The sequence below is a fragment of the Corythoichthys intestinalis genome, chromosome 3, assembly GCF_030265065.1.
Source record: "Corythoichthys intestinalis isolate RoL2023-P3 chromosome 3, ASM3026506v1, whole genome shotgun sequence".
In the NCBI taxonomy this organism is placed as follows: domain Eukaryota; kingdom Metazoa; phylum Chordata; class Actinopteri; order Syngnathiformes; family Syngnathidae; genus Corythoichthys; species Corythoichthys intestinalis.
Window position 1 is genome coordinate 66,801,460 of NC_080397.1, and position 23,794 is coordinate 66,825,253.

General features: G+C 39.3%; 1 protein-coding gene across 2 annotated transcripts; it reads right to left on the reverse strand.

Moving 5' to 3' along the window:
• Positions 1-1,840: 1,840 nt before the first annotated feature.
• Positions 1,841-23,267, reverse strand: LOC130913972 (probable RNA-binding protein 19). 2 transcript variants are annotated; one of them, XM_057832975.1, is made up of 24 exons: positions 23,119-23,267; positions 21,396-21,578; positions 21,199-21,312; positions 21,072-21,110; positions 18,647-18,875; positions 18,272-18,522; positions 18,134-18,193; positions 17,947-18,025; positions 17,756-17,827; positions 16,221-16,427; positions 15,995-16,125; positions 12,751-12,878; positions 12,567-12,663; positions 12,369-12,479; positions 7,421-7,621; positions 7,283-7,352; positions 7,076-7,212; positions 6,943-7,003; positions 6,766-6,845; positions 6,634-6,689; positions 2,696-2,812; positions 2,514-2,619; positions 2,306-2,426; positions 1,841-2,228 (listed from the first exon to the last, which is right to left on the reverse strand). In XM_057832975.1, the coding sequence occupies exons 1-24, from the start codon at positions 23,152-23,154 to the stop codon at positions 2,149-2,151; spliced, it is 2,766 nt and encodes a 921-aa protein (XP_057688958.1). In that variant the 5' UTR covers positions 23,155-23,267; the 3' UTR covers positions 1,841-2,148. The 2 variants fall into 2 exon arrangements, with proteins under 2 accessions (XP_057688958.1, XP_057688957.1); XM_057832974.1 differs by having other exon boundaries at positions 1,841-2,231.
• Positions 23,268-23,794: the final 527 nt, after the last annotated feature.

Sequence of the window (23,794 nt, forward strand, 5' to 3'; positions counted from 1 at the left end):
CATCTATAAAATATGCCATATTTTTCTGTAAATTATTGTTGGAATGGAAAGATAAGACTGAGATGGATATATACATTCAACATACGGTACATAAGTAGGCTACTGTATTTCTTTACTAACAATAAATCAACAAGATGGCATTACCATTATTAACATTCTGTTAAAGCGATCCATGGATAGAAAGACTTGTAGGTCTTAAAAGATGACTAAAAATAATAAATAAAATACATATTTATAAAAATATATAGAAAATAAATAAAAGATAATAACTAGTACAAGTTATAGAAATTTTATATTAAAACCCCTCTTAATGTTTTCGTTTTAATAAAATTTGTAAAATTTTCAATCGAAAAATAAACTAGTAGCCCGCCATTGTTGATGTCAGTAATTACTTACACAATGCTCATGGGTGCTGAAGCCTATAAAATCAGTCACACCCAAGCGCCAGCTGAGGGCGGCAAAACTCCGAAAAACACAACAAGTACACTTTTCACTTTGCTGTCCTTTTAACATGTTTGAGCGGGGCATTTGTGCATTAATTGCATCAAATATTTTAACGGGATTAATTAAAAAAATTAATTACCCCTCGTTAACGCGTTAATTTTGACAGCCATAAAAAAATATATATTCATTTTGCGTGATACTTATGTTTTACAAATATGTATTTATTAGGGCTGTCAAACTTATCGCGCCAACGGGCGGTAATTAATTTTTTGAATTAACCACGTAATATTTGACGCAATTAACGCACATGCCCCGCTCAGACAGATTTAAATGACAGTACAGTGACATGCCCACTTGTTAATTGTGTTTTATGGAGTTTTGCCGCCTTCTGCTGGCGCTTGGGTGCGACTGATTTTATAGGCTTCAGCACCCATGAGTATTGTGTAAGTAATTATTGACATCAACAATGGCGGGCTATTAGTTTATTTTTTGAGTGAGAATTATTCATAATATTAATTAATATAAAATTTCTATAACTTGTACTAACATTTATCTTTTAAGACCTACCAAGTCTTTCTATCCATGGATCGCTTTAACAGAATATTAATAATGTTAATGCCATCTTGTTGATTTATTGTTATAATAAACAAATAGTCCTTGTGTACCGTATGTTGAATGTATATATTCATCTTGTGTCTTATCTTTCCATTCCAACAATAATTTACAGAAAATACGGCATATTCTATAGATGGTTTGAATTGCGATTAATTGCGATTAATTACGATGAATTAATTTTGGAGCTGTAATTAACTTGATTAAAATTTTTAATCGTTTGACACCCCTTATATATATATATACGTTTACACTGTATATATATTTAAAATTTTAATAGTTTTTAAACACTTCAAACGTAATTATAAGTTTTAACTATGTTACTGTCCCACCAAATTATTTTTAAACAAGAACAAAGTAGAAATATGCTTGTCTCCATTAAATGCTTCATTGAGTGAGTCCACTCAAATCCGCTGAAGCTGCTCACTTACACACAATGAGGTGCCACACCAACTGTTTTAACAAGTTAACGATTATTGACGCATGCGGCGCTTTGAGGCTTAGGCTTCCAAGCATCTGTGGCAAGATCAAACATTGAACGTCTGTCGATCATCGATAACTTTAATAAGCAACTCCAGGACTGCCTGACCAACAAAGAGCAGTAAATACGTGATCGGGTCATCTGTATTTATTTATTGTTTTTTTTTTTTTTTTTAATTGTGAAAAAAACATCCGCAATGGACTGAGGGCACGAGGTTTGACGTGCGAAGTACCGAGGGATCACTGTATTGTCTTTAAAATTCAAAACGGACACCATAATTTAATTTAAACAAGTCTTTATTTAAAACATTTTCATTATTCTATACAAAACATGATAAATCCAGAGGCTTTTTTTTCTCCTCTATAAAAGCATACAAGATCAAGATTGTTCAGTATTCAGCAACGCATGGTGGCATTTTGCATTTCTATCCTTTTCTAGGCATGTACTGAAAAGGGTTGCGATGGCTTAGTGACAGACTGATGGCCATTAGATAATCTTGGGGGTTCAGTATGTTGCACAAAGATACCATACAATGGCTGCGAGGCAGGTAGAAATCAAACTCTTCAGTTTTAACCCCTCAATTCCGTATGGCTTCAAAATAGGCATAAATTTTAGTCCTCTGCATCATCTTGAGTTTCCATGTTTTCCAGAATTCCCCCTAGCACCTCCGCTTTTCGTTGTTTTTTGCTGGCTACTAAAATTGAAACAATGTAGTAAGAATGATTACCTTGAACACACTAATCATCACACTTCAGAAGATAAATTTACCATGAAAATGTTCAGCTGTTTTCCGTCTCAGTGTCTCCACGGTGTCCTCCGCATCAGCCCATTCCAGCACAAGGCGTCTCCCGTAAAGATGGGTACTGTGGCACAAGGCGGCAAATGCTTTCTGGAAGTAAAAATGGACATGGTATTATTAATACTGTGTGTTCATGATAGACAAATTAATAAACACCAATACATTGTTTTTCCAAACCTTAGCATCCTGCTTGGTGACAAAGTCAATAAAGCCAAAGCCTCTATGATTTCCGGTACCTGCTGCTTTCTTTGGAAGGCGGACAGTTTTCAGCTCTCCAAATGTACTGACAAAACAATCGGAATCAATTCACTGTCCGTATACAATGGGAATGAATAGCTGTGTTTGTGTATGGATGCTACCAGAAGAGTTCTCGAATTTCCTTGACAGTGGCTTGGAAGGGGACATTTCGTACGAGGATCTTCGATCCTGTTTGTTTCTTTTCCACCTGCTTTTTCTTGCGGGACACTTCTGCAGTTCTGCACAAAGCGCAAGACAACATATGTTTGGATATATACCTAAAAATGCCGTTACGCTTGATAACACACATCACTTAAACGTTAGGATTTTTTCCCCACGAGTTTCAATTGAATTTCTATTTGTGTCAAGCCATTTTTAAGTTCTAGTTAAGTTTTAAGTTAGTCTAAACTGTAAGTCCTGATAGGATTTTGAGTTTTTGCAGTGTTCAAAATAAATATATGATACAGGCTGTATAGACCCTACCCACCGACGTCACAAAACCACGTGCTCGCTGTATGGTTCCGCCCCCTTGTCCGTCATTTTGTCTCTGTATTAGCATTGGTTTCAATTGATCGAGGAATTTAAAATGCATATCATGGAAGACCCGGTGCTTTCGGATGCCGTAAACTCACTGGATGTGTTGCATAAAAGGCGTTATGTGGAAAAGCTTCGTTCTATACAGTCGCCAGATCCATATTTGATGCCCAAATCGATGTTTTTCGACCCACTGTCTTCGCCCTGTCTGCCTGACATCTGCTACGCTGATATTTACAACTATCCTGTCCACACAAAATCAGCCTATTCTCACGAAAATTTGAAAAACTTCAAGAGCTTGGAGGCTTATAAATACTTCGTTGCTGGTTGGGTGAAACAGGTCCTCGTCCACGAAAATTCGGCAGGAATCTATCTTGTGCTTGGAAAGGTGAGTTACGAAATTTTCAATTCAAAATCTTTTATTCCCGCTAACATCCACTGTCAAGTTTAATTTATTTCATGTCATTTGTCAATGCAGTTAGGGCTTTTTATGTTTATATGGTTTTGCGATAGCACTCTCACTCTACATACATACGTGTATATTGTCGGCGATTAGCCTAGCAATGATCTTAATTGTGGTTATTTGTCAGCCCAAAACCCTCTAAGTATATCTTAAATGCATCTTACCGGATATAAAATGACTACTACATAGTCTGTGGTGATTTTTTGGTGCCCAGTTTTCACGTCGAATTGCAGCCGTCCATTTCGCTCTCCTCTTTGGATCCCTCGGAATACGGTAAAACTTCAAGTCTCTCCTTCCATCTTCTGTTAGTGCAACCAACAGCCACACACGCCTTCACCATTTTGATTATTAATGTTAAGGAGCAGAAAAACACGCCGTAAATAGGAGGAATGTACGTAGCCGTAACAGGTTAACACTATGTTTTGACGGTCGATTGGGCGGTACCATTCAGGAGAGCGGAGTTGTGACGTCACGTGGGTAGGGTCTATTGGAGCACATTAGGGACTAGTGCTACTTGGTTAGCATTATTGAGTTTTTATTTTACACCCTCATCACTCCACAACGCTATGTTATGTTAAAGCCTGTATGTAAGACACGTTAGCCACGCATCGACAGTGGTCATAATTATGGTCATAATTAAAAGAAACCTAGCCCTCCGCAGGGCTAACGTTACGTGAGCTAGTGACAGCAACATTAATCTTTATTTATTAGCGCTTAGCGCTCTTTATTAGCGCTTAGCGCTCTACTGCTTTAAGATAGCGGTTGTTTACTAACGCTGCCCAGACACGGGCGAGTCTGTCATTGCGCATCTAGTTCAACATACATGTGATCTCTATGGCTACGTTCATACTACAGGTCTTAATGCACGAATCCGATTTTTTGTCATATCTGTTTTTTTGGCGTGCCCGTTCAGACTGCCTTTGTCCATTGAGACCATTCAAGTATTACGCATGCGCACTAATTCGCAGTCCGACAAGCGCTGAGCAAGACGTCCCGCATGCGCAGAAGCATCAAAACAAATGACCACACATGCTGGCTGTCATCAGTCATTCCAGGGATATCATATTTTGCTTTTTAAAAAGAGGACACAAATAACAGACATAAATAATCCCAGTTTAGGCTTATATTCAAAGTATATGGATCGATAGCATGCACGCGCTGTCCGTGCATGTCACACACACATACGCGCTGTTTGCACCCGACTCTCGGCCGTGTAAGCAATGTTGAAATATTGCTTATATAGAGCAGACAGAAAACCGATCATTCTCAGGCTTATCCTCAACCCATTTTTATTTTTTTTAATGACAGTTGTCAAGTCCGACCCTTCCTAAAAAGCCGTGTTCAAGGCAAGCTAGGTGCTAATAACGCACAGCTGCACCGCTACCATGGCGTCTCTCTCGCTTTTTGATGACGTAATTGCTGCATGAATTCCGATTTGAGAGACTGGACAGTACAGACCGCCGCGACAGTCTGGAAAAATGTGGCCCAGATCGGATTTGAACCACATACGAAAGTGACCCAGATCGGATTTGAAATGGTCCAGTTCTCTGCGACTTGTCACGTTCAGACCGTCAAGTTAATGCCTCACTCGAATTGGAAAAACACGAAAAAATCGTATTCGTGCATTAAGACCTGTAGTATGAACGTAGCCACACATACGCGCAGTTTTCCCCGACTCTCGGCCGTGTAAGCAATGTTGAAATATTGCTTATATGGAGCAGACAGAAAACAGATTATTCTCAGGCTTATCCTAAACCCATTTTTATTTTTTTATGACTTGTCAAGTCCGACCCTTCCTAAAAAGGTGTGTTCGAGGCAAGCTAGGCGCTAATAACGCACAGCTGCACCGCTATCGTGGCGTCTCTCTTGCTTTTTGATGACGTAATTGCTACATGAATTCCGATTTGAGAGACTGGACCGTACAGACCGCCGCGACAGTCTGGATGTGGCCCAGATCGGATTTGAACCACATACGAAAGTGACCCAGATCGGATTTTGAAATGGTCCAGTTCTATGCGACTTGTCACGTTCAGACCGTCAAGTTAATGCCTCACTCGAGTCGGAAAAACACAAAAAAATCAGATTTGTGCATTAAGACCTGTAGTATGAACGTAGCCTATGAGACTCATCAGACGCTACCTGCTACCAACGTAGCATCGTGTGGGCTAGTATTTGTAGCGGCTGTCGGTTGCAGTCAGTTTTTTTTTTTTTTTGCTTCTTCCTCTACGCACATGACATCAGCGCGTTGTCCCGCATTAAAAGTAGTCCGAGCAAAACATGATGCTTAGAGCTGTCAAAATAAACGATTACTTAGGTGAATAAAATTACTCGGATCAGTTTTTAAACTCGGGTTACTCGAGTTGCTCGAGTATTTGTTTCAGCTCCAAAATAGTTCGAATAATCGAGTAATCGGATAAGGAACATAAAAAATATAAAATACCTAAGGTGAGCGCCAAACAGTACGAAGTAAGATAAATAAATAAATAAATAAATAAATAAATAAATGAGGATCTATGTAGAAGAACAGTTGGCTAACTTACACAGCAAATGTCTGCTAGCTGAAATGCTATAAAATTTGAACTTTTTTTTTTTTTTTTTTACAGTGCTCTAAACAAATGGTTCAAACACATATTCCCACAAAAAAAAAAAAGAAAAAAAAAAAACGGCTAAATATACCTATAAACTAAATTACGAATGCATTTAGCTCAAACAAAAACTTTGCTTATGTTGGTCTTAACAGGGAGCAGCTGGATTCAGCCAGGTAAAATGAGTTGTCATATTCACTGTTGCCACTAGAGGGACGCATCCACCCAGAATCAATAAAACTAAAAGCAAACTTTCAAAACAAACCATTACAACACCACTTTAATTAAACGAATACTCAAAGCAGCAAAATTTAATTCGAATTTTTTTCCCCCACTCGAGTTAATCGATTAGTTGTTGCAGCACTACTGTATAACAATCCAACAAATCCATTATCGGAGAGTTCCCCATAAAATCTAGTTTCAATAACAGTCCTCAGGTTCCCAAATTTAGCATGTGAGAAGCATTTTATAATATTACCTGGTAGCTCTTTCTGAAACCTTCAGTTCTAAGCTGTGTCCGTCCACACTGCAGTGCTGGTCAAAGTGCAAAAGAAAATGCGGTTATGTGACATACAGACAAGTCAGAAGACAAGAAAAGAAATCCAAATACCTGAAGTTGTCGCAGGGCTTTTTGTGCCGCCTCAGATGTCTGATACTGAACAAAACCATAGCCCATTGACAGCATTTTGCCTACAAGTTAAAACAATTCAGTGTATGAATGCCAAATGTGTAGTGTTGCACCACATTGTTTGATTGACAGTGAAGACTATACGAGAACATAGAATACCCTTTTTGTCTTTTTTCTTGGAGACTGTGCAAGACTTCACCTTGCCACATTTTGAAAAAGTCTGCGGCAAAAAAGACAGAGCATTTAAAATCAGTGAGATTATTTTCCACTTTCTAGCGTGTTATAAAACTACCTCTTGAAGTGTTTCCTCCATTGTGCTGAAATTTAGATTCTTGATGAAAAGTGTGGAACCTGGAACATCTTCTTCATCCTCTTCGTCTTCATCTTCTTTTTCTTCCTCCCTCTTCTCTTCCACATCCTGTGCTTTTACTTTTACAGAGCCATAGATTGTTCATAACAGTGACATTAAACATCGTTACTGGGCAGTTTGGTATGGTACCTGGTACTGGCTTGGCTTCAACAAACACCCCCACAGGCGCCCACTCTAAATACAGTGGGACATGATGGAACTGTGGTACAGACATAAATCTATGATCTCAATTTTCTCAGCACTCAAATTGCTTGAAGTGGAACAAACCTTGCTGTAGGCCAGCCTAGTAAAAGCTCGCTTCGCTTCGGTGGGTTCCAGGAACTCAATGATGGCGGTGAGGCCGGAGGGCGGCAACAGCACTCGCCCCAAAGAGCCATGAGTGGAGAAAAGTTCTTCCAACTCGGACACTGTCACTCCGGCTGGGAGGTTCTTCACCAAGATCACAGAAGTGCTCCTCTCTGCTGCTGCCTGCACACCAGAACAACAACTTAAACAAGAAGAAAGGTGACCAGTGTTCAGTAGTAGCTACAGTAAAACTAGGCCTTCACGATAACAAATTTTAGTGTGCGACAATTTATCTCATACAGTGCCTTGCAAAAGTATTCGGCCCCCTTGAATCTTGCAACCTTTCGCCACATTTAAGGCTTCAAACATAAAGATATGAAATTTAATTTTTTTGTCAAGACTCAACAACAAGTGGGACACAATCGTGAAGTGGAACAACATTTATTGGATAATTTAAACTTTTTTAACAAATAAAAAACTGAAAAGTGGGGCGTGCAATATTATTCGGCCCCTTTACTTTCAGTGCAGCAAACTCACTCCAGAAGTTCAGTGAGGATCTCTGAATGATCCAATGTTGTCCTAAATGACCGATGATGATAAATAGAATCCACCTGTGTGTAATCAAATCTCCGTATAAATGCACCTGCTCTGTGATAGTCTCAGGGTTCTGTTTAAAGTGCAGAGAGCATTATGAAAACCAAGGAACACACCAGGCAGGTCCGAGATACTGTTGTGGAGAAGTTTAAAGCCGGATTTGGATACAAAAAGATTTCCCAAGCTTTAAACATCTCAAGGAGCACTGTGCAAGCCATCATATTGAAATGGAAGGAGCATCAGACCATTGCAAATCTACCAAGACCCGGCCGTCCTTCCAAACTTTCTTCTCAAACAAGGAGAAAACTGATCAGAGATGCAGCCAAGAGGCCCATGATCACTCTGGATAAACTGCAGAGATCTACAGCTGAGGTGGGAGAGTCTGTCCATAGGAAAACAATCAGTCGTACACTGCACAAATCTGGCCTTTATGGAAGAGTGGCAAGAAGAAAGCCATTTCTCAAAGATATCCATAAAAAGTCTCGTTTAAAGTTTGCCACAAGCCACCTGGGAGACACACCAAACATGTGGAAGAAGGTGCTCTGGTCAGATGAAACCAAAATGGAACTTTTTGGCCACAATGCAAAACGATATGTTTGGCGTAAAAGCAACACAGCTCTTCACCCTGAACCTTCATCATTTAAAGATAGATTCAAGTTAAGATTTTGTCGATTTCGTTTTTTTTTTTTTTTTTTTTTAAGATAAAAAGTAATTAGGTTCGCTTCAACAGAGCCTTCTAGAGAAGTCAACTGCTTTAAGATGGCGCCTGTTTACTGGCGCGGGAAAATCTGTCATTTCGCATCTAGTTCTCTAATATATGTTCTAACCCCGCCGTCGTCTGTCATTTCACATCTAGTTCTAGATATATGTGATATCTACCATAGCCGTATGTTGCCATATGTTTGTAGCAACTAGCAACTGGGGACTGTTTGTAGCGCCTGACGGCTGCAGTCAAGTTTCATTGTTTTTTGTTTTTTTTTAACTAGCTGCATGAGTTGAACATGATATTTACTCTCGGTCCGTTCCTCATTGCGTCCTGAAGACCACGCTGACTGCTTTACCTGGTATAATTCAATAATCGGAATTTGGATGCTTGTGAATCGTTCTCGAATCTTCCACGGCCGAATCGCGAATAATCTAAGAATCAGAAATTTCGCATGCCTCTAATAAATACGTTCTATTTTTAATTGTTTCAGTGTCCCAAAGACGCCTTTTACGTTTTTTTTTTTTTTTTCCCCCAAAAAAGACATCTCTGGGTCGTGATTCAATTTAGGTCCAAAGCACAAAGCTGAAAATCCATTTTAAAACAATAAAACTGGCCACTGGAGGGCAGTAGCGCATTTAGTAAGACCCACAACCTGATTCATCGGCAGCGAACGGCCAAGCCACACGGCCGGGTGCCGGCGGAAGACGACCGAATGGATGCCAGGCGGCGGACGACCGAGCAGAACAACCGGTAGGACGCCTGGGATGCCAGGCGCTGGACGACCGAGCAAAACGACCGGGACCACTAGTGCAGCGGACGATGCCTTTGAGTCCTTGCTACTCGCGAGCAGAGCCCGCAGAGACTCATAAAAATTCATCTTTATTTATTCATCTTTTTTTTTATGAGAAAGACGGCGATGATGGAAAAGTTAAACTGGCTCTCGCGGCCACAACAGCGTCATCTTTCAGTTAGTTATGTGTAAATGAATTGTTACTTTGCTATCAAAAACTCTTGTTGTTTATCTTATTTTGTAAAAGGAAAACATTCAGATGTTTGGGATGTACAGTGGCACCCCTGAAAAAGATGTGGTTTTTAGCTTCTAATATTTTTTTTCTATTCTAATAATATGGGACCTTAATGGGGAAAAAAAAGAAAAATCCAACCTTCAATATAAGTGCATTTATTCAGTGGGGAAAAAGCTCAATCTTGGTCTCACACAAAAATACACACGGTCCCAGGCTTCAACTGGGACCGTGTGCTTTGGTCAGATGAGACCAAGATTGAGCTTTTTGGCAACAAACACTCTAAGTGGGTCTGGCGTGCCACGAAAGATGCGCATGCTGAAAAGCACCTCATACCCACTGTGAAGTATGGGGGTGGGTCAGTGATGCTGTGGGGCTGTTTTGCTTCTAAAGGCTCTGGGAATCTTATTAGGGTGCATGGCATCATGAATGCTTTGAAATACCAGGACATTCATCAAAATCTGTTGCCCTCTGCCCGAAAGCTGAAGATGGGTCGTCACTGGGTCTTTCAGCAAGACAATGACCCAAAACATATGGCCAAATCTACACAGAAATGGTTCACCAGACACAAAATCAAGCTTGTGAAACATTATAGAGAAGATTAGGTGCTGTTATGTTGGCAAAAGGTTGTTGTACAAAGTGTTAACACCAGGGGTGCTAATAATTGTGACACACATTATTTGATGTCAAATAATTTTTCTTTATGTGGGATTTTTTCCCCGCTGAATGAATGCACTTGTATTGAAGGTTGGATTTTTCTCTTTTTTCCATTAAGGTCCCATATTATTTGAATTAAAAAAATATATATATTAGAAGCTAAAAAAACACATCTATTTCAGGGGTGCCAATAATTATGGAGGGCACTGTAACTAAAGCAAAAAATAGCTGTTAAAGTCAAAGTTATGTTTGAAATGTATGCTTACACAAAAAAGCTCAATTTCTCCGTTTTTCATCAGAAATTGGAAAATTGCGCAAACAAAGCGATTTTCTAATGCTTATTTCTAAAGAATGGAAAAAGATATGAACTAGGGCTGTCAAACGATTAAAATTTTTAATCGAGTTAATTACAGCTTAAAAATTAATTAATCGCAATTCAAACCATCTATAAAATATGCCATATTTTTCTGTAAATTATATATATATTCTGTAAAATAAATTGTTGGAATGGAAAGATAAGACACAAGATGGATATATACATTCAACATACGGTACATAAGGACTGTAGTGGGCATTTCACTCTACTGTCATTTAAATCTGTCTATGCTGTCCTCACTTCGAAGCGTCTACTTTTTCCAAAGCTAAACAGCTAGTGAACGACGCCTTAATAATCAGACTTCTTCCTTTTTCTTCTGATTTATTAATAAAATGGCCTCAAACCACTGTCTTCTTTAGACCGTTGTGAAACAACAACAAAAAAGTACACAGCACTGCATTAGCAACAACGTTAGCTTAGCACGCTATACAGGTTCACTAAACAAACAAAAAGCGTCTCATACAAAAAATATAACATTTGGCTTACGAACATAATATGTACATTCTTTACAACAACCATACTTACGGACAAATCTTGTCCAAGGATCATATAAGCACAACATTATCAGCCCGAGACGTCGTGCAGCCATAATGAAGAAAAGAAGAAAATAATAAACCATGTCGCAAAGCGACCACAAGAGTTCGCTGTTGGACAGCGCAAAAAGCCTTGCTGTAAAACTTACCAAAAGGCAGAATACTTTCTGAGTGGGACATGAGCGTTAATTGCGTCAAATATTTTAACGTGATTAATTAAAAAAATTAATTACCGCGCGTTAACGCGATAATTTTGACAGCCCTAATATGAACTAACTTTTTTTTCCACTGAAAGAAGAAAGTCTAATCTCTCTTTTGGTGTTTTGGTGTTTGGTGTCCATGTTTATATAGCAACAGAACAGAATTTTCTGTGGGCCTTGCAAAATCAGTCAAAATCCAATAAAACGGCCAGGAGCAAAGGGGGTTGCACCGGCGAAAATGGCTGGGAGTGAATGAGTTAACAACTTAAGGCAATTATTTATATTATACATACACAAATGAAAACTTTTCCCCTCATAGCTTCTGCTATGGCGTTCCATGTGTAATATTCTGATTGGATGTTTTCCGAGGCACCCTGAAGCACACGCAACGGTGACGTTGTTTTGTTCATGTGACGCGGCAGTGAGAGAGACACAGCCTGCCGAAAGCCACAGGTTGAGGAAGTGTTGTGAGAGCTGTGTGTTAATAAAAAACAAAGTTGTCAGCACGTCTTGTGTTTGATATCACTGCCAGAAAAACACATAATAGGACACCATACAACTTCCTTTTTAATGTTGTCCTTATAATGATGATCTGCTGCATCATAAATCAATTTGTGACTTTCCACCTCCATGATGGAGCGTTCTTTGTCCATGTTCGCTGGTTAAATCATGAATAAGCAACTGGGCTGATGACTCCAGGCCCGGCGAACTTTCAACAGCACGTCTGCTGCACGTGTGCACTTATTGATAAATCGCAGCGGAAAAATGACCCCCTTCGTTTTTATTAACTGTGCGATAAATCGAATTATTGCATATTGCGACAGGCTTGAGTAAAACCATACCTGACTAAAGGAATCCAAGCTCACACCGTTGTCTAGTAGAAACTGGCGAGTCTCTTGGACAATCTGGGTCTCACCTAAAGCCATTCGTACTGCAACACTTCCTTTTGTCTCCTAGAGAAACAGCAACAAATAAAGGACACAACTTAGATTTGGAAGGGCAGTATAATGGAGCATTCTGAGAAAACGGGAAGAATTTACATGGTCCAAAACTTGGCTTTTTGTGGTGTTGTATTTGTCAGCAATGGCATCGGCCACTGCACTTGTGCCCAGAAAGAGTGTATTCCAGTTATGTGAACTAAAAAACAAAAAAAATGAAACAAAAAACATGAAATCAACAGACAAGAAGAAAAGAGCAAAAGAGCATTAATCTGATTGTGGTTACCTTGAACTGGAAGCTTTGTTTTTTGCATCCTTTTGACGTTTATAAGACGACGAGCCTGGACCTCCAGCTTCTGATGATTCACCTTTTTCCTTCTTCACTGTGGACGGGAGCAGGTGAAGCATTCTGCCCTGAAAAAACAAAACAAAAAAACTTTCAACTTCCCCTGAAGTGCAGGCTTAACATACTCTAGTACACTGGCTTCTTGCATCCTTTTAAAAAGTCAAATGTAATGCTTTTTTACACATTTTAGGACCATAAAAATATAATTTAAGACGAAAACATCTCGCAACAATTTCTGATAAAGATAAAAACAACAAAACAACTAATGAACAAGCTCTTTTCATACTTCTGCTCTGAATCGGAATGAGTTTATCACTAGTAAACATCCAATCTGTTTGAAGTGGGAGGGTGGCAGCGATTCAACTTTGTTCATTCTAGGGCTGCAGCTACTTAATTTTTAGTAATCGAGTATTGTACTGAAAATTCCATCAATTAATCGAGTAATCGGATAAAACATTTTTTTAGGTAAAGAGAAATTATAAATAAACATGGGAAAACAAGACATTTCACCAGATACTGAACCATTTTTAGACAATTAAAGATGCACGATAATATCAATAACCGATAATTATCAGCTGATAATGGCAATTTTGACATTACACAGATAATCCAGATTTTAAAAAATTAAACTGAAAATACATTCCGATAATTATATACTTGATTTAGCCTCCAAATGTGCGCAACCGAAGCAGTTTTGTCCAATTCAGCACTGCAGCCTCCTCAACCCCTCCCCTGAGGGAGGAGGGATTGAGGAGGCGGAGTTACACAACAGAGGCACTCCAGTTGGAGATCATGGCGGCTCTGTCACCAGCGTGGCTGGATTTATCCGTGTGTGCAAAAAAACGACACTCTCGCCATCTGCAAAGCATGCACTGCAGAAGTTCCACGAGGCGGGAAAAAAAGCGTCCTCATTCAACACCACTAACCCGATCTGCCATTTAAAGCAGTAATGTGAAGTAATTTCTTCACAAGCCAAATAGGGTCACAAGTAAAGTAATTCAACATTGTCCAACAAATAAAGCATGAAAAAATCATTTATATGTTGTATATTTGACAAAATAATCGCGTTTCCGAAGTTTCAGTCTGAAAGGGGACGAACCCGGAAGTGATACGTCACACCGGAAACGCGATGGCACCTCCATACATACGGCCGCCATACAAAGCCCTTCAAACAATGATTCAAACTGCGATATAAGCAATAGATTGAGCGCAAGGGAGGAGATCCAAGTTTTTGAAGAGTTGGAGGAAGAAGAGGAGCTTGGAATTTTATGTTGGACCTAACATGTATTAGCCAGATGCTAATCAGGATGCAAACAATGTGCCTAGACTACCTGACATGGAATAGATACAAGACCCATCGAGATTACAACATTGGTAAGATATAGGCTGTTATTATTTTCATGATTTGAAGATGCAGGCATTTGCACATAATTTTATGTTTTTGTCTATCTGATGACATTGTTAAAAAAAAATAATAATCAGACTTCATGTTCATTTTGGCAGATCCGGCAGCTCTCGTGCATATAAAATAATAATATAAAAACGTTGGGGGGAAAAGAAGGAGATGAGTCATTGTTATATCTTGACCGAGTGACCCACACGACACCTTTATTGGCTTTTACAACTTTACTCAACGTCTTGCCAAGTGACTCTGAACAACTTTTCTCTCTTTTAGTGAAGGAGTAAGGCACAAACAATAACACATCTAAATGACATGCGTACACTCTACTGGTGAACTCCCGTATTACAACTAAATATTATCCACTATATCAGTCGCCGATGGCTTTCTCCACTTTATTGTAGCAACAATAAAACAAAGTGGCGTCTAATGGCGTGAGGAAATGTAGTCTTTTCACACAAGCGAACAGATTACAAAGCACCACTTCAGTGTTGTCCCGAGACTACATTTCCCATGATTCATTGCGTGACCTGCGCGCTTGCAGATTCGCTGCGAGATTGACTCAATGCCAACACGCTAAATTGTCACCTGTCAGCGGCTCTCGCGAAACAAACTAGAAGGCTATCAAGCGATCACCGTGAAAGAAACGCCGAACGGTACAAATGCAATGCAATGCTAGAAGCATGAAGGTGGAAATACATAATACAAATACAAATAAATGTGCACAAACTCAACGGCGGTGTGTGTCTCTTACTGCAACGTGACCGTGAATTACCGCGACGCCGACCCGCTTATGTGCACATCCACACCCCTTTCCCGATTGACAGTGGATTAACGCACAATTTAAACACGCCTAACCTAGCGAACGCAACAACAACTATGATCGGGGATTGCCACGAGTTAACTTTCGGCTAACGATGCTAGCTTATACTGTTCATTCCACAACAGTTGGCAGCTCTGCTTTGACAAAGTCATCAGTCATCTATCCAAAAATCACACTTACTGTTTGGCAAATCCTTGATCATAAGCAGACCGGTTAAGGAAGCAGGCATCTTCGAAGTGTTTGCTGCAGAGAGCACTACTCGATGATGGCATGAAATTCATTCGCTTCGTGCAAACGAAAGATGTCCATTTACGTGCCCTGCTATCCTTTAGCCACTCATACAACTTTTCGTTTGAGTGAGAACAAAACATGCGTGGCATCTTACCGAGAAGCAATGCAACAAACAATACTGTTCTATGGCGGACTTCCCTCGCACTTCCCGGTGTGACGTAATTTCCGAAGATTCCCGAAGATTGCCGAAGACAAGCATTTTCGTTGTCAAGGGCGTTGCTATGGGTTAAACAAAGAACCTGGAAGGGTTGCGTTAAAAAAAATAATGAAAATATGCCAACAGTAATTTACAGAAAAATATGGCATATCTTATAGATGGTTTGAATTGCGATTAATTATGATTAATTTCTAAGCTGTGATTCACTCGATTAAAAATTTTAATCGTTTGACAGCCCAAAATATAATATAATAAATAATAATAACACTATTAATTAAATAGATAATAACCAAATAACCCTCTCTGGGTTCTTCACAGAAAAAAGCCAGGAAATAAATAACACCATTAAAAATAATTATAATTTAAAAAAATTGTTCAGGGGGCCGGACCTGTTGATTTTTGGGACATTTACAGGTTGTTTGCTGCTCCCTGTCAAAATTTGGACGTCTAGTGTCGCCAATGGTGTTGAAGTTGATCCTGATATTAAGTTAACAAGCATCATGTCAAAACATACCTGAAATATGTGTCCGTCCAGCTGGGCCAAAGCTGTCACAGCATTTTCTGGAATCATGTACGTTATGAAAGCAAAACCTTTAGGTCTCTTTGTAAGATTGTCAATGGGGAAGAGCACCTCAGTTAAAGGACCTAATAGTGATGCAAAATATAAAGGAGCATTATTATTTTACCAAGGCGAGCTTCAACATAAATGTATTCATCCGGTTTTCGGATATTTAACTCGCCATGTTTCGAAAATAATTCTTTGACGTCTTCTTCTGCACAAGTGTATGGGAGATTTCGGACAAAAAGTCGTCCTGAATCTGCAACATCCTCTTCTTCCTCATCCTCCTTCAGCTTCCTGGTAAAGTTTCTGTCAATTATTTTGTCCTTTTGGTCATTCCTGTTCCATTTGGATGCATCGACTCGGAAAACCTCAATGTAGCGTCCTCCTAATGACATCCACAAAAACAGAAGCAAACTCATATCTCTTACAACAACGAGCAAACAGTATGGAATCACCAGTCTCGGACGAGCACTCACTCCATTATTTTGTCGTGTAAAACAAACTCAGATAAAAAGCTTGAAAAAATATTGAATTAGTTCCAAAGTGCAACTCTTTAGCATTCAGAAACACTAAAAGAAATGAATAAAAACACTGTGGTGGTCAGTAAATGTTACTTTTATAGAGCAAGTGCAGGGTAATATATATGAAATCACTCCATTCTGAGGAAAAAAATATGGAATCGTGAGAAACAAACAAAGAAATAACAATGAAAACACATCTCTAGTGTTTGGTTGCACCACCTCTGGCTTTTATGACAGATTCCAATCTCTGAGGCATGGACTTGAGTATTCTTCATCAATTTGGTTCCAGCATCATCAGCTTATCCAATGCAGATTCTTCCCTCTTGACACCTTGTCCAATGCAGATTCTTGGCAAGGTGATGATGCTGGAACTTTTGTTCGGTGCTGTTCCAGTGAGATTTACTAAGATGACTGCCTGAAGAAAACATCAAAATTCCCTCAGTCCTTGATGACATGGGGCTGCATGTCAGGCAAAGGCACTGGGGAGATGGCTGTGGTTAAATCTTCAATAAATGCACAATTTTAGACAGCTTTCTTATCCATTTGATTGAAAATATGTTTAGTCATTTTCCAAGATGACAATGCATCATGCCACAGAGCTAAAACTGTTAAAGCATTACTTGGAGAAAGACTCATTCAGTCAATGTCATGGCCTGCAAATAGCCCAGACCTCAACCCTATTGAAAACCTGCGGTGAAAATTGAAAAATATGGTCCACAGCAAGGCTCCGACCTGCAAGGATGATCCGGCAACTGCAATCAAAGAGACTTGGCACCAAATTGATGAAAAATACTCATCAAGTCCATGCCTCAGAGACTGCAAGCCGGTATAAAAGCCAGAGGTGGTCCTACTAAATACTAGAGATGTGTTTTGATTGTTATTTCTTTGTTTGTTTCTCATGATTCCATTTTTTTCCTCAGAATGGAGTGATTCCAAATATATTTCCCTGCACTTGCTCTATAAAAGTAACATTTACTGATCACCACAATGTTTTTTATTCATTTCTTTTAGTGTTTCTGAATGCTAAAGAGTTGATCTTTTGAACTAATTCATTTTTTTTCAAGCTTTTTATCCCAGTTTGTTCTACATGATAAAATATCTGAGTGAGTGCTTGTCCGAGACTGCTGATTCCATACTTTTTGTTAGGAGCTGTATTATCACTTCACTTCACACCGTTAGATCAAGCTCTTACCAATATAATCATTATTTTTCTTCAAGGCTTTTTCAACATCTTCTTCAGAATGTAAATCGACATAAACATAGCCTAAAACAGAAACAAGACCTTGATGTTGATACACTGTATGTGTGTTTAAGATCCACAGGCTATTTAATAACATAATTTGTGCATAGGAAATTAAAATCAGCTCTCTATAAAACAAATACCTGTTCTGTTGCCACTTTCTTTCCTTCCAATTCTGATTGCGGCAGGCTTTTGTGGCGTCATGAATTCTCTAATTTGTTGCTATTTTTATATACAGACACAGTCATAGTGTTATTAATCAAAAAGTGACATTTATGACTATTTTTCACCAAACATAAACCTCTACAAATATAATGTAAGTGTACTCACCTCTTTAACATTGAATGGGACGCCTCTTAGCTTCACTGTGAACTCTGTTGTTGGTACCATCTAGGACCAAAAGAGGGGAAACTGCACAATGAAATACAGAGGTCAGTTATTGAAGAGTAAACATGAATGATTAGTCACCTCTTGCTTGGTATTTTTTTTGTCTTTTCCTGACTTCTTGTCCTCAGAGGACTCTGAGGTTTTCATCTCAAGGGCGTTTTCTCGGTCTCCGCTCTCATAAGCGCTGTCGTTGAGCTGTATAGGTCCGCAATCTTCTCCCTTTTTGCCATCAGTCTCTTGACTTTCATCCATTGGTTCCTCAGTTCGTACTATTTTTGTGCGAAGATAATCCATATCTGACAAATCGGACTTCAGAGCTTCTTTGGTGGTGCCTGTAAAACCCAATCGTGTTTACCACATCGCCTTTTTTGACTAAACTTTACAAAAAAATGTAGCGCATGAATAGTTAGTGGGGAAAATCTGTTGCTAATTCTTGAAATGTTCACTGTTACTTACAGTCATCTTCACTGCCCTCGTCGTCGTCTTCTTCTCTTTCGTCAAATTCTTCCTCTGACTGGTCAGAGTCAAAGTTGAGGTAATCATCTGCGGCCACTTTTTTCTTGGTCTTTACTTTGGCGTCGTCAGGGTGGACCGCTTCCTGCACTGCATCGTTGGCCCATGTTGTTGCTTGGCTTCGATTCAGATGCACAGACAAGAACTCCTTGAACCCTTCATCCTCCACCAGCTGAGGCATATGATGATCAATACACAAAGGTTATGTTTGCAATCAAACAAGATGTAAGTGATGTGATTTGGGAAACCTTAGACTGTTAAAGATCAGTGGTCCCCAACCACCAGGCTAGGGAATGGTACCGGTCTGCGGCGCATATGGTACTGGGCTGCACAGAAGTAATAATTCACTCCCAACCGCATTCTTGCTTGTGCCTCTTTACACACCAATCTGCCTGCCTACTCTATTGACTAATGACCGAGTCGAGATACAGTGGGGAGAACAAGTATTTGATACACTGCCGATTTTGCTGGTTTTCCCACTTGCAAGCCATGTAGAGGTCTGTAATTTGTATCATAAGTTCTCTTCAACTGTGAGGGACGGAATCTAATACAAAAATCCAGTGTCGTGTATATACAGTGCCTTGCAAAAGTATTCGGCCCCCTTGAATCTTGCAACCTTTCGCCACATTTCAGGCTTCGAACATAAAGATATGAAATTTAATTTTTTTGTCAAGAATCAACAACAAGTGGGACACAATCGTGAAGTGGAACAACATTTATTGGATAATTTAAACTTTTTTAACAAATAAAAAACTGAAAAGTGGGGCGTGCAACATTATTTGGCCCCTTTACTTTCAGTGCAGCAAACTCACTCCAGAAGTTCAGTGAGGATCTCTGAATGATCCAATGTTGTCCTAAATGACCGATGATGATAAATAGAATCCACCTGTGTGTAATCAAGTCTCCGTATAAATGCACCTGCTCTGTGATAGTCTCAGGGTTCTGTTTAAAGTGCAGAGAGCATTATGAAAACCAAGGAACACACCAGGCAGGTCCGAGATACTGTTGTGGAGAAGTTTAAAGCCGGATTTGGATATAAAAAGATTTCCCAAGCTTTAAACATCTCAAGGAGCACTGTGCAAGCCATCATATTGAAATGGAAGGAGCATCAGACCACTGCAAATCTACCAAGACCCGGCCATCCTTCCGAACTTTCTTCTCAAACAAGGAGAAAACTGATCAGAGATGCAGCCAAGAGGCCCATGATCACTCTGGATGAACTGCAGAGATCTACAGCTGAGGTGGGAAAGTCTGCACACTGCACAAATCTGGCCTTTATGGAAGCGTGGCAAGAAGAAAGCCATTTCTCAAAGATATCCATAAAAAGTCTCGTTTAAAGTTTGCCACAAGCCACCTGGGAGACACACCAAACATGTGGAAGAAGGTGCTCTGGTCAGATGAAACCAAAATGGAACTTTTTGGCCACAATGCAAAACGATATGTTTGGCGTAAAAGCAACACAGCTCATCACCCTGAACACACCATCCCCACTGTCAAACATGGTGGTGGCAGCATCATGGTTTGGGCCTGCTTTTCTTCAGCAGGGACAGGGAAGATGGTTAAAATTGACGGGAAGATGGATGCAGCCAAATACAGGAACATTCTGGAAGAAAACCTGTTGGTATCTGCACAAGACCTGAGACTGGGACGGAGATTTATCTTCCAACAGGACAATGATCCAAAACATAAAGCCAAATCTACAATGGAATGGTTCAAAAATAAACGTATCCAGGTGTTAGAATGGCCAAGTCAAAGTCCAGACCTGAATCCAATCGAGAATCTGTGGAAAGAGCTGAAGACTGCTGTTCACAAACACTCTCCATCCAACCTCACTGAGCTCGAGCTGTTTTGCAAAGAAGAATGGGCAAGAATGTCAGTCTCTCGATGTGCAAAACTGATAGAAACATACCCCAAGCGACTTGCAGCTGTAATTGGAGCAAAAGGTGGCGCTACAAAGTATTAACGCAAGGGGGCCGAATAATATTGCACGCCCCACTTTTCAGTTTTTTATTTGTTAAAAAAGTTTAAATTATCCAATAAATGTTGTTCCACTTCACGATTGTGTCCCACTTGTTGTTGATTCTTGACAAAAAATGAAAATTTTATATCTTTATGTTTGAAGCCTGAAATGTGGCGAAAGGTTGCAAGGTTCAAGGGGGCCGAATACTTTTGCAAGGCACTGTAGTTAAGAGATCAAGAATCAAGAAAGATGCACATAAGGTTAAACGCCTACATGACTACACGCTAGCAAAGATGACTGAAAAACAGACGTCTTTGGACAGCTTTTTCACACCGGTCCATAATGCTAAAAAAGGTTGGGGACCTCTGGTATAGATGATTATATTAAGGCACTAAAACAGCAACTTACATTTTTTAGTGCACTGATGCCTTCCTTTTCCGCCTTCTCCTACAATTACAAAACAATACAAGCTGCAAATAAAACATACTAAAGGTGGGTTTCATTTACAGTTTCTGCTGAAGGAAGAATTTCCCACCTTTTTATTGGCAGGTTTACTCTGTATGGTTGGTTTGTCCGGTTCGGAGCTTTGAGTGTGTTTGCTCCAGGCTTTTGCTTTGGTGGGGTCTCCAAACGCCTTACACATCTCAACCTGCAGTGTAGCCCAACAATGTCACGTAAATGGCTATGGGAATATGTAATGTCTGTGATATTTGCAATAGGTCTAGAACATACGGTCACTCTGGATGTGTCCACAAAGCTCCTGTGAAAATGCTTCAACGCCGCATTTGCGTCTTCCTCGCTTTTGAAGCCGACAAAGCCAAACTTGCGGAACTTGCCGTCCTTTGTGAACTTGAGAGTGCAGTCGGTTACAGTCCCAAAGGCTGCAAACATACCTCGGAACCTCTCCTCCTTTATCTGAGCACAAGACAAGTTACTAGTAGGGCTGTTCCGATCATGTTTTTTTGCTCCTGATCCGATCCCGATCGTTTTAGTTTGAGTATCTGCCGATCCCGATATTTCCCCATCCGATTGCTTTTTTTTGCTCTCGATTCAATTCCAATCATACCCGATAATTTTTCCCGATCATATACATTTTGGCAATGCATTAAGAAAAAAATGAATAAAACTCGGACGAATATATACATTCAACATTGTTTATTAGGACAATAAATCCTCAAGATGGCATTTACATTATTAACATTCTTTCTGTGAGAGGGATCCAAGGATAGAAAGACTTGTAATTCTTAAAGGATAAATGTGACCTTGTATATTGTGACTAAATATTGCCATCTAGTGTATTTGTTGAGCTTTCAGTAAATTATACTGTAGCCATTTAACTTCTACCCAAATGCATGATGAGAAGTGCAACCATGACTGTGCGTAGTGGAACCTATTGATATATCTTCTCTGCGTTGGGAAATAAAATAGGGTGTCAAGAAAAAGATCAACTTACTACCTTTATTCCCCACATTGCTTCCCACGATATTTCTAATAGTTGAGAGAGGGATTGTAAGGCTTTAGCCAATTAAAAAAAATCTTCAAAGTCTGCCAAAATTCTCTCTACTCATTTAACGTTGCCTTTTAACTCTATGTATACGTAAAACGGTGCCATTATAGATTGAACGCGACAACGCGTGAGTGGGTAGTGCAGCGCATGCATTAATTGCGTTAAATATTTAAAAGTTATTACCGCCGTTAACACGATAAATTTGATAGCCCTTGTTCAAGCCAAAACTAAGGACTCTGGATGAGTGTTAAGACATTTTGTCTGTAACGTTAAACACAATTAGAAAACGATTTAATAAAAAAATATATACATATTAAAAAAAGGCATGTCCGATATTTTTTTGCCAATTCCGATACTTTGAAAATGACGTGATCGGACCCGATTGATCTAGGGTTGTCTAAAGTACCAATTCTAAAATGATGTATCCTGATCCGATGTTTGATTGCAAAAGTATTGATATTCAGTTGTTGTTGTTGTTTTGTACTACAGTACCATACGTTGCCAGAAATTTGTCATGGGGTAAATTTGGTTTTGCACTATTCTTGATTGTAATGGTCATTGTAGCATTTTTCTTGTTCACTTATTGGCTGCCATTGATGGCGCTAGACGTCCAATTCATTTGGACGTGCTGGCAGCAAATGGACGTTCATTCGTTCCTAGTTCAAATGGATTGGACGTTTAGTAGTGATAAACTCATTCCAATTCACAGCAGAAGGATAATTGGAAGCCACATGATTGGACGTCTGTCATCGTCCATGGCACTGAATTTAAAAAAGAAATAACATTTAATTTGGAGGTTTTTTTTAATGCAGTTTCAAATATTATATCGATTATTGTTTTTTTTTTTTCTCTCTAGCGTCAAGATCGAGTTGAACATTTTAGCATCGTGACAACAGTTCAGGTCGACTAACACCATAATAGTAATGTTTAGCTGTTTTGATTACTTACCCCATTTGGGAGGTTTTTAACGATGAGTCTCGACATGCTTGGGTCTGACAAATCTGCAATGAAGCAAAAGCTGGGATATTTTTTTTATATTTGTCAACAAACGAACGTGGACACTACACTAGGTCGCCATGTTTTAATGGTCTTCTTCGTTGCCGCACACCGCTTTCTTTGATTTTTTGAGAAATATCGCCCTCTGGTGGAATTGATAAAAATTGAACTCAAGGATCAAGTTGTGTAAAACAACTCATTACATTTTAATGTATTGTAATTTGTTGGAATTTTTTTTTTCAAGTAAATAATATTTCCATGTTTGTATTTATTCATATTACGGAGCCCCTAAAGGGACATCGACAGAAATAAAATAAATTTAAACCATCTGGTGCGAACCAGAAACTATCTGGTGGACAATCTAGTAAACATGAGCATTATTCTAGCATTTAAGCTAGCGGAGTTTTGCCAATTTAGCCAATTGTTCTTTTGTAAGATCCTCATTTATTTATTTTTCTTCAACCCCGAGCAAAAAGTATGGAATCACCTATCTCGGACGAGCACTCAATCAGACATTTCATTATGTAGAACAAACTCAGATAAAAAGCTAGAAAAAATAACGAATTAGTCCAAAAGTGCAACTCTTTAGCATTCAGAAACACTAAAAGAAATTAATAAAAAACATTGT

What these genes read in the sequence shown, in the direction of transcription:
- LOC130913972 (XM_057832974.1), bottom strand. Translation starts at nt 23,154, where the DNA reads ATGTCGAGACTCATCGTTAAAAACCTCCCAAATGGG. An exon ending in AACAAAGCTTCCAGTTCAAG is followed by an intron (nt 12,664 to 12,750) that starts GTAACCACAATC and finishes TTTGTTTTTTAG; the next exon opens with TTCACATAACTGGAATACAC. An exon ending in TGAAGCCAAGCCAGTACCAG is followed by an intron (nt 7,213 to 7,282) that starts GTACCATACCAA and finishes GCTCTGTAAAAG; the next exon opens with TAAAAGCACAGGATGTGGAA.